At 35.8% G+C, this 14,717-nt stretch overlaps 1 protein-coding gene across 3 annotated transcripts in view; it reads left to right on the forward strand.

Annotated features, from left to right (window-relative positions):
* The window catches only part of SMURF2 (SMAD specific E3 ubiquitin protein ligase 2), a 178,785-nt gene that overhangs the window by 97,135 nt on the left and 66,933 nt on the right, over window positions 1-14,717 (forward strand). For all 3 annotated transcript variants that reach the window (XM_069063949.1, XM_069063951.1, XM_069063950.1), the window contains 3 exons: window positions 7,719-7,803; window positions 9,391-9,474; window positions 11,469-11,671. In XM_069063949.1, the coding sequence (XP_068920050.1) occupies window positions 7,719-7,803; window positions 9,391-9,474; window positions 11,469-11,671 (372 nt within the window). The remainder of the gene's footprint in view (window positions 1-7,718; window positions 7,804-9,390; window positions 9,475-11,468; window positions 11,672-14,717) is intronic.

The raw sequence follows: 14,717 nt of genomic DNA on the forward strand, positions 1-14,717 counted from the left end.
TATTAAAATGCAGAACTTAATGATTAAGGTCATAGTGATATGGATCAAAGTAGTGGCTTTTTTTTTTTTAAAGCAATCGGGGTTAAGTAACTTGCTCAAGGTTACATGGCCAGTTATTTCTGGGTGTGGTGCTAAGTATCTGGGCCCGGATTTGATCCCCAGATCATCCCGACACTGGAGCCGGTGCTCTTACTGCTGAGCCACCTGGCTGCCCCAAAGAAGTGGCTTTTTTCTGCAAATACTCATCTACATTTTTATTCCTCTTCCTAGTAAAAGAAAATAGAGTGAAAGTTGTTATGCATAAACCACTTGATATCAAATTACAGTGGACTTAAAAAGTAGGTTTTCTTAAAGGGAATAAAGAAAACAAATGTCTTTTCTATTTTATGTCTATATGAGCATCTTTGTGAACTGTGTCTTTGAGATATATATATATATATATATATATGCATGCTCATATACACACTTTTTTAAAGAATTAACTTCAGCAAGTCTCAAAACCTTGAGACTTTGAACTTAAAAAACAAAACCAAAAAAACTCCACATTTTATTGCTGCATCTTGGTTTTTACACAATAGTCATTTCCTACATCCATTCTTCTAAGTACAATCCTCTTTTATGCCAAATAGACATAATTAAGCAAAACAGGCTTTTTAATAAAATATAATAATAGCAATATGAAATAGCAGTATGATAGTATGTATGGGCAACATTCTACATGCATATTTTCTACTTCCCTACTGAGGTAAGGGCAGAATGTTTCATCATCTGTACTCCTGGACTGAAGTTGCATTTAATCTGGGTTCCTTTTTGATATTTTTTTGTTAATAGTTATTGTGTATATTGTTCTCCTGGTTGCTTTTTCCCTTATCCTTATTTTAAAGGAAAGTTTATTGGAACATTGCTGCTCACCTTTTATTTTACTTCTGTTTTATTTGTCAAAGTGAGTGAAGTAGAAAGGAAAAAACAAAAATAACTACTAGGGAGTCGATCCCCAAGATAAGCAGGAAGATGGACAGTGAGAGAACACAGAGATGTTGCCCCCAGTGGATTAATTACAGCCCCAGTAACTATATCCTCCACTACTGAGCACACTGGTAAACATGATTGCGAATTTACCATTGTTGGTGATCTTTAAAATACTCTTGTAATAAGAGAATTACTGGGAGATTGGAGAAGGGAAGTTATCTGGATTTTTTTCCCTTCATTTTTTTTTCCAATTTATTTATTTATCTTTAGTTTTCAACATTCATTTCCACAAGATTTTGAGTTACAAATTTTCTCCCCATCTTTTCCCTACCCCTACCCCAAGATAGCAAGCCTACTGAATACCCCTTCCCCCAATCTGCTCTCTCTTATCTCCTCCCCCATTTCCCCCCAACTTTCTAGTAGGATTGCTATACCATATGGTCTTTATATCTTATTTCCCAGTTACATGTAAAAAACAATTTTTTAACATTTGTTTTTTAAAACTTTGATTTCTAGATTCTTTCCCTTCTTCCCTCCTCACCCATCCCCACTGGGAAGACAAGTAATTCAGTATAGGTTGTACATGTGTAGTCATGCAAAACATTTCCATAGTAGTTATATTGTGAAAGACTAACTATATTTCCCTTCATCCTATCCTGCCTGTCACTTATTCTACTTTCTACTTTGACCCTGTCCCTTTTCAAAAGTATTTGCTTCTAAATACCCTCTCCCCCAATCTGCCCCCTTATCCCCTACTTTCTTATAGGTTAATTAAGTGTATGTTACTCACTCCTTAAACCAAATTCAATGAGAGTAAGGTTGACCCATTCCGTTTCACCTTCCTGCTCTTCCCCTCCATTGTAACAATTTTCTCTTGCCTCTTTTATGTGAAATAATTTACCCTATTCTCTCTCTCCCTTTCTCCTTTTCCCAATATATTCCTCTCTCACCTCTTAATTTTATTTTTTAGATTTCATCCCTTCCTATTCAACTGATCCTGTGCCCTCTGTCTATGTATACACACATATACCATCCTATTCATACATATATGTATGTATACACACACACATATTCCCTTCAGCTATCCTCATACTAAGAAAAGTCTCATGAGTTCCAATTATTTTTTTTCCATATGGGAATGTAAATAGTTCAACTTTAATAAGTTCCTTATGGTTTCTTTTTCCTGTCTACCTTCCCATGCTTCTCTTGCTTCTTGTATTTGAAAGTCACATTTTCTGTTCAGCTCTGGTTTTTTCATCAAGAATGCTTGAAAATCCTCTATTTCACTGAATGACCATATTTTCCCCTGAAGCAGCATTATACTCAGTTTTGCTGGGTAGGTGATTCTTGGTTTTAATCCTAACTCCTTTGACCTCCGGAATATCATATTCTAAACCCTTAATGTAGAAGCTGCTAGATCTTGTGTTCCTGGTTGTGTTTCCATAATACTCAAATTGTTTTTCCTGGCAGCTTGTAATATTTTCTCCTTGACCTGGGAACTCTGGAATTTGGCTATGGTATTCCTAGGAGTTTTCTTTTTGGGATCTTTTCTAGAGGCCATTGGTGAATTCTTTCAATTTCTATTTTGCCCTCTGGTTCTAGAATATCAGGGCAATTTTCCTTGAGAATTTCTTGAGGGATGATTTCTAGGCTCATTTTTTGATCATGGCTTTCAGGTAGTGGAATAATTTTTATATGATCTCTCCTGGATCCTTTTTCCAGGTCAGTGGTTTTTTCAATGAGATATTTCACATTGCCTTCTATTTTTTCATTTGTTTGGATCTGTTTTATAGTATCTTGATTTCTCATAAAATCATTAGCTTCCATTTGCTCCAGTCTAATTTTAAAAGAATTATTCTCTTCAGTGAGTTTTTGAAATTTCTTTTCCATCTGGCCAATTCAGTTTTTTAAGGCATTGTGTTCCTCATTGGCTTTTTGGACCTCCTTGCCATTTGAGTTAGTCAATTTTTTTAAGGTGCTATTTTCTTCAGTAAGACTGTTGACTCACTTTTCATGATTTTCTTGCATCATTCTTGTTTTTCTTCACAATTTTTTTTCCACTTCTCTTACTTGATTTTCAAAATCCTTCTTGAGCTTCTCCATGACCTATAAGCAGTTCATATTTTTCTTGGAAGCTTTTGATGCAGGAGTTTTGACTTTGTTGTCTTCTTGTGGTTCCATGTTTTGATCCTTTTTGTCCCCCCAAAAAGATACTGTTTTTTGATTGCACTTTCTCTGTTTGCTCATCTTGCCAGCCAGTTACTTGACTTTTGAGCTCTTTGCCACTGTAGAACTCTGCTTCCAGAGTGGAGAGAGCTGTGTCCCAAGTCACTGGGGTTTTTGCAGATGTTGTCAGAGCTATTTGGAGGGCACCCTCTCCACAGCCACCAAAAGCTGTGGCACACTAGCGTTCCTCACCCCAGGACCACCACCCAAGATTGTCACCTAGATCCAAGCAGGTCAGAGTAAGTACAATTACTATCTTAATGGTCACTTGGTCCCCCTGCAGTCTACAGGCTAGTTGCTCTGGAGGTAGCCACACAGCAGCAGCAGCAGCTGCAACTGCCGCCCCACTGCCACCTGTAACCTTGGTGGCAGGGTCTGGACCACACTCTTCTCTCACCCAGTTCCAGCAGAGTTCCACACTGACTTTGTATCTTTCTCTTCGGCGTTTATGAGTTGAGAAGTCTGGAAACTGTCAGAGCTGCCAGGGATTCACTCTCCTGAAGTCTGCTCTGGCTTGTCAAGGCTGCCCTAGGTCTGGACCTGCGCCGCTCATGTGGGACTGCTCTCCTTTCCCAGCTCAGTCTGATACACCCTTCCTGTTGGCCTGCCAGGTTGCCTTCAGTGGGAGATTTGTTTCTCTCTGTCACTTTGTGGGTTCTGTAGCTCTAAAATTCATTTAATTTTTTTTATAGGTATTACAGGTGGTTGGAGCCGGGGACTCAAGCAAGTTTCTGCTTTTACTCTACTGTCTTGGCTCTGCTGCTCCGCCCCCAGCTAAGCATAAGTTATCTGGATTTTCCAAAGATGAAGTGAATGGAGTATATAGACGTGAGGCTAGTGAGCTTGAATTCAGTTTTTGACAAAATTCTAAATTATTAAAAGGAGGATAATTACTCCATAGAGTCCTTCTTGAATTCCTCATGGTGATGTAGAAGTGATCCTGGGTTCTTAAACACTATTCTGGTGGAGCAGAAGCACTGGCAGGTTTTATATGTTCAAAAGGTTTTGAGTGTGGCTCTGGAAACTAGTTGGAGTCTGTTTTCTGAGACCAACCTAGCTAAATAATGGATTGGTTTTTCACCAGAGATGAAGTAAAGAAAAATACAAAATTACCTTCAGTCTTGTGGCCCCTTACTACTTTTTTTTTTTAAGCAATCAGGGTTAAGTAACTTGCTCAAGGTTACATAGCCAGTTATTTCTGGATGTGATGCTAAGTATCTGAGCCCAGATTTGATCCCCAGGTCATCCCGACACTGGGGCCGGTGCTCTTACTCGCTGAGCCACCTGGCCACCCCTAAGCAATTGGGGTTAAGTAACTTGCTCAAGTTTACATGGCAAGGTGTTTCTGGGTGGGTGCTAAGTGTGTGAGCCCAGATTCGATCCCCAGGTCATCCTGACACTGGAGCCGGTGCTCTTACTTGCTGTGCTACCTGGCCGCCCCCCTTTCTACTTTTATATAATGATAGGAAAGGGGGTATAGGTTGCTAAGAATCATAGTTTTCAGGCTATCTATGAACTTTAATTTGATCAATGGTACTGTAAATGTGTTGATCCAGTGATCAACAAGTATATATATTTAGAGGAACTGAATCAAATCAGTCTTGACATTTATAAATCTATACATGAAACCAGGAGGTACTTCTGCCTGTTTCTGGCTGTTTGAAGTATTTTTTTCTTTGACTTGGAAGCTCTGGAATTTGACTAAGACATTCTTAAGAATTTTTATTGTGTTGTTTCTTTCAAGAGGTAGACAGTGAAGTCTTTCTAATTTGACTCTTCTCTTTAGTTCTGTAGCGCCAACACAATATTCACAGCACTGACCTATGAATATGCCTGCACAGTTCTGAATCACAAAATATAACAGACTTCTATGTAGAAGACAGAATCGTAACATTCATAAAAGATACCAGAAAACCAAATCCCTACACCAGGAAACCAAATTCATCATAGCAACAAAGAAGTTAATACACCATAGCACAGCAGGGAGCCACACCATCCTTTAATCTTCCCACAAACAAACACTCACAACCCCACCTTCCTCCTTGGCTGTGTCCTCTTCTCCCTCCAGTTCTTACTGTTCTGACTCCCAGCTTCCTGTGGGCTCTGCTCCACCCTTCAGTAAAGTCCTCCCATCAGAGGCTCCATATGATTATACTTAGCCTATTAGGGGGCAAGGGAAGATCTTCAAATTCCGATTACCATTACAAGTTCTTATAGATCTGGGCAATTTTAATTTGTGATTTTTTGAAATATGGTATCCAGTCTTTTTGCTTGGTCATGGCTTTCAGGGAGTCTGATGATTTTTAAATTATTTCTCCTTGAACTTTTTTTTAAGTCATTGTTCCAGGTAGCTTTATTCTTTCTTTTAAAAAAATTTTTAATGAATATTTTCTGTATTTTATATCACTAATAGTATTCCATGTCCCTCCCTCTCCCTACTATATTATTTCTCTGAAGAATATAGTCTCTTTTCCTGTTTATTCATATCTCTATCCTCATTCCCTGAATTGGAACATTTTGCCAGCATAAGGCATCATCACTTTCCTTACTCAAATAGGGTTGACTTTATTTGGGCCTTACCTCAATTTTCTGTATTCTTGATGCTAGCTTCTTCTTTCCTTGGTGTGTATGTATTCTCGGAGATTTCAGATTCCCCTGGGTTATCTGTGTTTAAAACACTGTTGCTCACCAACTCTAATCCTAATTCTGAGGGCCTCTGGGGCCTTTGGAGTGTCTCTGGTCAGTGTTGCAAACTTTCAGTGCATTTAGGGGTCTTTTTGTTCAGAGTGTAGGGTTTTAGCCTCCTACAGCTACCTAATAGGAACTTTTGCATCTTTTTGCCACTTCATATAGCCTTGATCTGTACCTACAGGCTTTGGGCTTGTTTACTTGTACTGGCTCTGGATTTTGTGGCAAAATCCGTTTCCCAGCACTTAGAAGCTTTTTGTTGTCTTTTTTGTACAGTGCTTGGCTATGTGGAGACACTTACTATAGGTTTTTGGTTGTTTTTTTTTCTTCCTATTTTTATCAATAATAATTCTGGTATTCTTTTTAGAATTTTTGCTTTATCACACTTGAGAGAGCTGGACTTCTCTGTATCTCTTAATGTGTTCCATTTTAATCAGAAGTCTTTTGAGAGTTTACTTTTGAAAAATTAGAAGGAGAAATGTCAGTTAGAATAAATAGACATCTAACTTAGTAAATACCATTTCAAGAATGTAATATTTTATAGTTTAAAAAAATCTTATGAATTTAGAATGTAAAATGGGATCATTATGACAAAAAGTATCTGAGGTTGTAACACTTAGGATTACTTATTATTCCTATAGATCCATATGAATCCTGAGTTACATTGTAGCTATGTCTCTTGTACTGGTTCTTTTATAACTATGTACTGACATAAATTCTTTAAGAGTTTTGTAGTGTAGTATTCTGTAATCTCTTGAGTTTTTTTAGCTTTGACCTAAATATTTAAGCCTAGTTATAATTAAAAAATAATCATTTCAGTTTGACTTTCTGTGAAAAAACTTAAAAGTACAAAGTCAAGAAAAGTCAATATATATGTATATATGTATACTTATGTGTGTATATATGTATACATACATATGAATACATACATATTTTTATTAAGCACCTTCTACCTTTCGGGCACTATGCTAAGTGCTGGGGATACAAGTACAACAGTCCTTGCCCTCAAGGACATTATAGTCTAATTTGGGAAGACTACATAGAAAAGAAAGCTGAAAAGAGAGGAGGAGGGCAGGTTTGGTGGAGAAAATCAAAGAAGTCCAAAATTAGTTCAACAGGATGAGAAATGAGATTTCATTCCTTTTCTGGTTTTTAAATGAAAGAATTTATGGATGAGGTGTAAGTAACAGGACTGTTTAGGTCTTACAAGATCGTGAGATTTCCCAGTCATGAGTTTATTTGGGACATGGTAAAGAAGGCAAAGGAGTTGAGCCCAGTGGAAAATGGGATATCTGTGTGTCTAGTTAAGTAATAAAAACATTAATGCCTTTTACCTTAAGTCGAAGTTGATACAGAGCATTATAATTTGGAAGCCAGTATTTAAAAATTGTGACACAATAAAGGAAATTAGTGATTCAATTTAGATTGTTTGAGATACAGAGACTAATTTTACTTTTTTGTATTTTACATTTTATATGTTGATCTTTTCACCAGGTTGTTTTATATTATTATAATATCCCACTGGTATCAGGCAACTTCTGTTTAAGTTCACTTTTAATTTACTTATAGTTTACCACCACATAGTGACATCATCACAAACTGCAACCAAGTTTTATGTTTTCACTACAGTCATGTGTAGGGGGAAGATTTCACAAGTGGGGTTTTTAATTTTATGGAACTTTGTGAAAAGATACTAAGTTTCAAAAAATGTATACAACTGAAGCTTAAAAACTGTTAAAAGTATTAAAAACTGTATTGTATGCTATCCCTTTTCAAATGCAACTATCCTCTAGTTGTGTCAACCTGTTAATATTTGTCTTCTTTTGTTTTAATAGTAAGCCTCCAATCCAGAGACCGAATCGGCACAGGAGGACAAGTTGTGGATTGTAGTCGCTTATTTGATAATGATTTGCCAGATGGGTAAGTTCATACTTTTGAAAGCACCAAGAGGAGTATAGTATAACATGTATGTAAGTTAAATTTGTCTTTAAAATAATGAAGTTTAAGTCACGGATGATTTTCAGTAAGTTATTTTAATCAGTTTCCCTTTTCTGTGGTAATCCCAATGTCTGTAACTTTGCTATAATATAAAATAGTATATTGGGCATACAAACATTTAGGTTTGCATTTAATGGATTTAGGCCCTGCGAAATCTCATATAAGGATACAAAAAGCAAAATCTGTTGCTTAAAGGAAAAACAAATTCTTAAAATAGATTTATGTAAGGTAAGACAAAAAAAATGTTTAGTTACAAAGTAGTGAGAACTGGAGGTTACTATATGTAGAAACAAGTATGTTACTTTCATGTTTTACTAACATTTTGCTAAGTTGATGTTTTTTTTTATTTGTTATTTTGCTTTTTTGGAGGGGGGAAGGCAGGGCAGTTAGGGTTAAGTGACTTGCCCAAGGTCACACAGCTAGTTAAGTGTTAAGTGTCTGAGGCTGGATTTGAACTTAGGTCCTCCTGACTCCAGAGCCAGTCCTGTGTTCACTGGGCCACCTAGCTGCCCCTAAGTTGATGTTTTGATCAGCTAAATTGATCATCTTCATATGACCTTTAACAATTCTAATTTTACACTCAGGGTACAGTAATTGTTGTATGGATTCTTTTGAAGTATGTACTATTACTAGCAGTCTGCATATTATTTCATTTTTCTTCACTATACTTGATAAACTTTATTTAGATTTTGATTATGGTACCTTTGTAAGAAGGTAGTTAAAGGTTAAAAATACTCAATCTTCACTGAGAATAGCGTAAGCTCATTCTGTGGCATGCTTGAGAGGGCTCAGCATACTTTAGACTTAAAAAATGTTAAAACTGAAAGAGGCCTCAGAGATCATCTAGCCAACTCCTTCATTCACTTTACAGATGGAAAGTGAAGCTCTACCAATGTATTTCAATAGAATTCTTTCTTTTTCAAGTTTTAAACCTCTATGCTGTGGTGGGGAATATTGATACAGCAATTCCTCCACTTAACATTTGTCCCTTTCTGCCCTTGAATGAATCATAACTAAAAATGGAGAGTATTTTATTCATGAGCCATTTGCCACTTGTTTGGTGGGGGGGGGTTTGATACTTATTTTTTTGAATTTTGATCTATATGACAGGTTTAATTGGTGGTGAAAACACCAAGGACACAAATACTGATTTTTATAATTATTAAGAATTGAGGTATGTGAGGGCTGTATGGCTTAGTGTAATAGAAAGAGCCATTCTTAGTCATAAAGACCTAGTTCAAAAGCTGACTTTGATACATGCTGACTTTGTGACCCTAGGCGCTTTCACAGCCTCAGGAAATTCTGTAAGATTGTAAATTGCAGAGCCAGTGTCCTTATCTCACTGAAATCACAGATCTAGTCCTATTCCAAGCATTGAAGTGATAGACTCAGATTTTAGCTTACGAAATTCTTAATAATAGTTATCTTCCTGATTTTGCTGCTTTACTGGAAACGTTTTGGTATTCTTGGAAATATTAATTGTTTTACCTCTTATTTTGTGAATTTTAGCTGGGAGGAACGGAGAACTGCCTCTGGAAGAATACAGTATTTAAATCATATTACACGAACTACTCAGTGGGAACGGCCAACTAGGTAATTAGGTATTTTGGAAATAATGTGTTAGTCTCTAAGACTTGTTTCCTCTCCTCTAATATACATCTTTCAATCAGCTTTTACGTTTTACATGTCAACTCATTAAACTTCCTTTCCTAGGAGGATCTGTTTTTATAAATAGTGTTACATAATAATTGAGGAAAACTGTAAATGGGAAAATTGCAAAATAGAATGGAAAGAAAAAGCCAGATTGATTTTTAAAAACTTATAGTCTACAGTATTTGACGATCAAAATTGTGTTTGCTGACTTCTGTTCAATACCAAAAACATAACCTATTTTCCTATTTTAAAATAAATTTTTATTTATATGTTGCGACTTTTTATATCATCAAAATTTTCCCCAGTATTCTCTTCACATTCTCCCCAGAGAACTATCCCATATAACAAATAATATATGTATTTTTAAAGCAATAGGGGTTAAGTAACTTGCTCAAGGTTACACAGCCAGTTATTTTTGTGTGGGTGCCGAGTATCTGAGGCCGGAACCGATCCGAAGTCTCCCAATGCTGGGGCCTGCGCTATTACTGCGCCACCTGGCTGCCCCAACAAATAATCTTTTTAAAGGGAAAAAACTAACAACTGAAAAGATTTAAAACCCCCCAGCAAAACCGATTAATACCTAGAAAACGTCTGAAAATACATATGATATGCCACACTTGTGGATTTTTCCACCTTTGCAAAAGAGAAGAAGCATCTTATATTTCTTCTTTTGAGACATATTTGTTCATAAGTTTTGCAGCATTCACTTTTGTGGTTTTTTTCCATTTTCATTGTTGTTGTCATAATATATGTCGTTTTCTTGACTTTGTTTACTCACCATCAGATCATGTAGACCTTTTCATGCTTTTCTGTGTTCATTAACATTTGTCATTTATAGTACAGTAATATTCATTATACTTATATACCATAATTTGTATATCTATTCCTCAAATGATAACCATCTACTTGTTTTGAAGTTCTTTGAAAGTATTGTTATAAATATTTTGGTGTACATAGGGACTTCTGGACTTCATAGTGTAATCTCTGAGTCAGCCGGTATAGGTTCTTTAGTCACTTTATTTGTAAAATTCCAGATTACTTAATTATACTCAGGTCCACAACAGTATTCTGTGTCTACTATCTTCCTTTAACCCCTCCAACACTGACTGCTCTCTTCTTTTTTCCTTTTTGCCAATTTTCTGGGTATGAAATAAAACCTTAGGTTTGCTTTGATTTTTACTTCTTGAATTATTAGTAATTTGGAATATGAATTTACTTGGTTATTAATAGTTTGCAGTTCTTTTGGGCAGTGTTTGTTCATATCCTTTACCCACTTTATTGGTGAATGTTTTTGCCCTTATACTGTGTGTGGGAGGGAGTGTGTATATTTATCTGTAGATACCCATCCATCCATCCATCCATCCATCCATCCATCCATCCATCCATCCATCCATCCATCCATCCTCTTTTACATGTATTTGTTGTCTTTAGGTTTCAGGTTTAATTTTATTTTTTTAAAGAATACTAATCAGGGGCGGCCATGTAGCACAGCAAGTAAGAGCACCGGCTCCAGCAGCGGGAAGACCTGGGGATCGAATCTGGGCTTCAACACTTAGCACCCACCCAGAAACACCTGGCTGTATAACCTTGAGCAAGTTACTTAACCCCAATTGCTTAGGGGCGACCAGGTGGCTCAGCAAGTAAGAGCACCGGCTCCAGTGTCAGGATGACCTGGATCAAATCTGGACTCAGATACTTAGCACCACACCCAGAAATAACTGGCCATGTAACCTTGAGCAAGTTACTTAACCCCGATGGCTTTAAAAAAAAAATACTAATCATTATAATTGGAATCAATCATTTTTTACTTTCTGAGTAGTGTCTAGTTGGTACTACAGTAAAATCTTAGCTAAAGATTCTTACAGGAATTTCTTTTTTTTTGGGGGGGGGGTTCCTAAGACAAGTATCATTTCTTTCTCATTATTTTTTAACAGGCCAGCATGTGAATATTCCAGTCCTGGCAGGCCTCTTAGCTGCTTTGTGGATGAGAACACTCCAATTACTGGAACAAATGGTGCAACATGCGGGCAGTTATCAGATCCTAGACTGGCAGAGAGGAAAGTCAGATCACAAAGACACAGAAATTACATGAGTAGGACACATTTACATACGCCTCCTGACCTACCTGAAGGCTATGGTAAGAACTTTTGCAGCTTGAGGGGTGGGAGGGTCACAAAGAAGAAAGGGAGGTCTGTAGGTCAGTAATTTTTAGAAGACCATTAATCAAAGTGGAAGTAGTTTTGCTTAAAAATTCAGGTAATTGTGATATCACCGAATTTTAAGCTTTACATTGGTAAAGGACTATGTGTCATCTTTGATCTAGTTATATTGACCTGAAAGAATATTTTCATGGTAATAGGAAAAATTTTTTTTCCTGTTTTATTTTTTCAGACATTTTTTATTACTTGTTTCACTGTTACTTCATTATCTTTTCATCTGGAGAAAAATTGCTGGATTGCAGCCACTTGTTGAAATAAACAAAGTTACTTATGTGACATTTTGGGGAAGATATTCCGTTTCCTGCTCAGTTTTTTATGAGGAATTTTACTTCATAGAATATCAGAGAGAAGTACTGTTACTATACCATAAAACTGAAAATTGTGATCATGAGTATTGAAGCAATTTCAGTTACTTTTAGTTTTTTCTGAAATACATAATTTTAATAGTACTTTCTTATGGACATTTCTAATAAAAATATTAATTAGCTAATAGTCATTCACTGTCTTTTTTTAAGTTTGAGCATATTTTTCAAAGTTTAAAATATTTTGTGGAAGTGCTGTTTCTTTAATCCTGACGTTGAAATTTTAGTATTTTCTAACAATTTGTTAACAAGATTGGAAGACCCTCAAGCAAAAACCAATTTATCAATAACCAGATTCTTTCTTTTATTTAAAAAAAAAATTGTTTAATCTGTTATTGTTAATTAAGACAAATATTCTTTAATTTTTTGGTCTGGCAAAAGATGGATTAACTTTAACGATTTTTGCTATATTATAGTCCATAATTGCCTAATTTATGAAATTTTTTGGTGTAAATGAGTTACTATTCTATGTACTAGCACTTGCTGGTTTCTTTGACCTGGAGATTGTGAACACTAAGCTATTAATATAAAACATTTTTAGTTATTTGTGATTTTTTTTTGTTATTTGGTTAAAGTTATGATCAGTTTTTTCCATATAATTTTATATATTGCTTTGAAGCTAGAAAATTTGCAGGCAATCTGGCATAGAATTTATCTTCTCCATTTTTTCTTTTTGATTCCTTAAGAAACAAATTACCAAATTTGGTAGGTTTTTAAGATGAAATTTTATATGTTCAGACATGTTTTTGCTTTTCCTCAGCTTTTAATGCCCATATTTCCCCCTTTTTCCTTCATACTTTGAAGTTTAGTGATTTAATGTTTGATGATTCATACTCCATTAATATAATGATTCATAATTAATAGATTTAAAACTCTTCTAATTTGATTTTGGGCTAAGTCATAACTGAAACAAAGTTTTTTAGCAGTAAGTTTGTGTTTAAGTTTTTTTTTCTGTTATTCTCACAAAATTGCCATAAAAATACTTTACCTATGGCAAAAATAATAGATACAATGGAAAATATTATTATTGCCCATATTACAGACATTCATCTTAGCAACTGTGTCTTAATTAGGAAACTTAGTATTGTATATATTAAATCTGTCACTTTTGTGAATGAGAAATACAGTAGTATGGAGATATCTTCCACAGTAGGGTTAAAAAAATACAGATTTAGACTCAGAAAAAGTGTTTTAAGAAGAAATAATTACCTTCTTCCTCTAGAGAAATGTAAACTAGTGCTTTACCTGGTATAAATGAGAAAACCTCTAGTTAGATTGGTCCTAGATAGCACACAGAGATGAATGGAGAGTAAGGGAGCAAATAGGATGAAGAAACTCCAGTTTGTTTTCTTTAAATATTCAGCAAATGTTTATGAAGCACCAGATGGGCAAGTCACTCTAAGGACTAGACCTGGTATTTCACTAGTATAGAAAATTCCCTAGTAAGGAGGTACAGGTTGGCATCTTCTCTACCACTTGAAGTTTTATGGGATTGCCTAGAGCTCTCAATGAGAGGTTAAGTGACATTTCCATGATCACACAAACTGTGTGTATTAGAAATGGGACTTGATCCTGGTGTTCTGGGCCTAAAGTCAGCTGTGTGCATGTTTTTTTTTTGCTATATTTTTGGTACTTTGAGTATTGTAGGAATCAGGAAAGACCTTGTATAACAGGTTCATAGGGGGCTATCTTTAGGTATCCTGATCTATATCTTGCCACTGGACCTAGATAGCTCCAGAGGAGAAAGTGAGGCTGGTGACTTTGCACAACCCTTCCTCACTTAAATCCAATTCATTTGCGAGTCATGCGGTCACCTTTCTGATGTCTTTGGGCCTCTTCAAGAATGTAGAGTTGGAAGGATCTTGGTATCCTTAAACTATACCATTGATTTTACAGACGAGCACTTATTTTTTTCTCTAAGGATAATTTCAGATCATGTATATTAATCAAACACAATTCCTTCAGAAATGTAATTTGTTTTCTAGTCATTAAATAAACTTACTCTTCAAGTGATAAAGATTCAGAGTATGAATACTTAGTTCACGTATCTTTTAACATAAGCTGGCCTTATTCATTCTCACCTACTTAAAAGGGTACACATTTCATTCTCTTCTGTAGACTTCAAGTAAGTTGTACTAGGTCGGGGGTGCCATCTGGTGGTTAATAAAAGAAACTGTCCTACCTACTCTGTTGCTACCCTTCTTTCCCCTAAGTATTGTGCTCAGGCCATGTTGCATTATTTTGCTTTCCTCTTAGCTTTCAAAAATTCTACCTTAAGGAGCTTTTCCACATTTATGCAGATATTCTTTTTGATTCTCCTCTCTCTTTTAATTCTTGTCCAGTTACCTCAGTAAAATCTTCCTCTCTCTCTCTCTGTTCTTCCTGCATTCTGTGAACCCAAACTGGTCATTCCCAAGTACTGATAGTAATACATCTCTGTTAAGTAAAAGGGAAGACAGGCATTGCTTAGTAAAATATAAACTTAAAACATCAATACTATGAGCCTCTAAAAACTTTTAAAGTACCCCAGTGCTGTTTCTCTCTCTCTCTCTCTCTCTCTCTCTCTCTCTCTCTCTCTCTCTCTCTCTCTCTCTCTCTCTCT

The sequence above is a fragment of the Petaurus breviceps genome, unplaced genomic scaffold (genome assembly GCF_028583685.1).
Source record: "Petaurus breviceps papuanus isolate PSGF00001 unplaced genomic scaffold, PetGlider_PUasm1.0 90617, whole genome shotgun sequence".
NCBI lineage: Eukaryota > Metazoa > Chordata > Mammalia > Diprotodontia > Petauridae > Petaurus > Petaurus breviceps.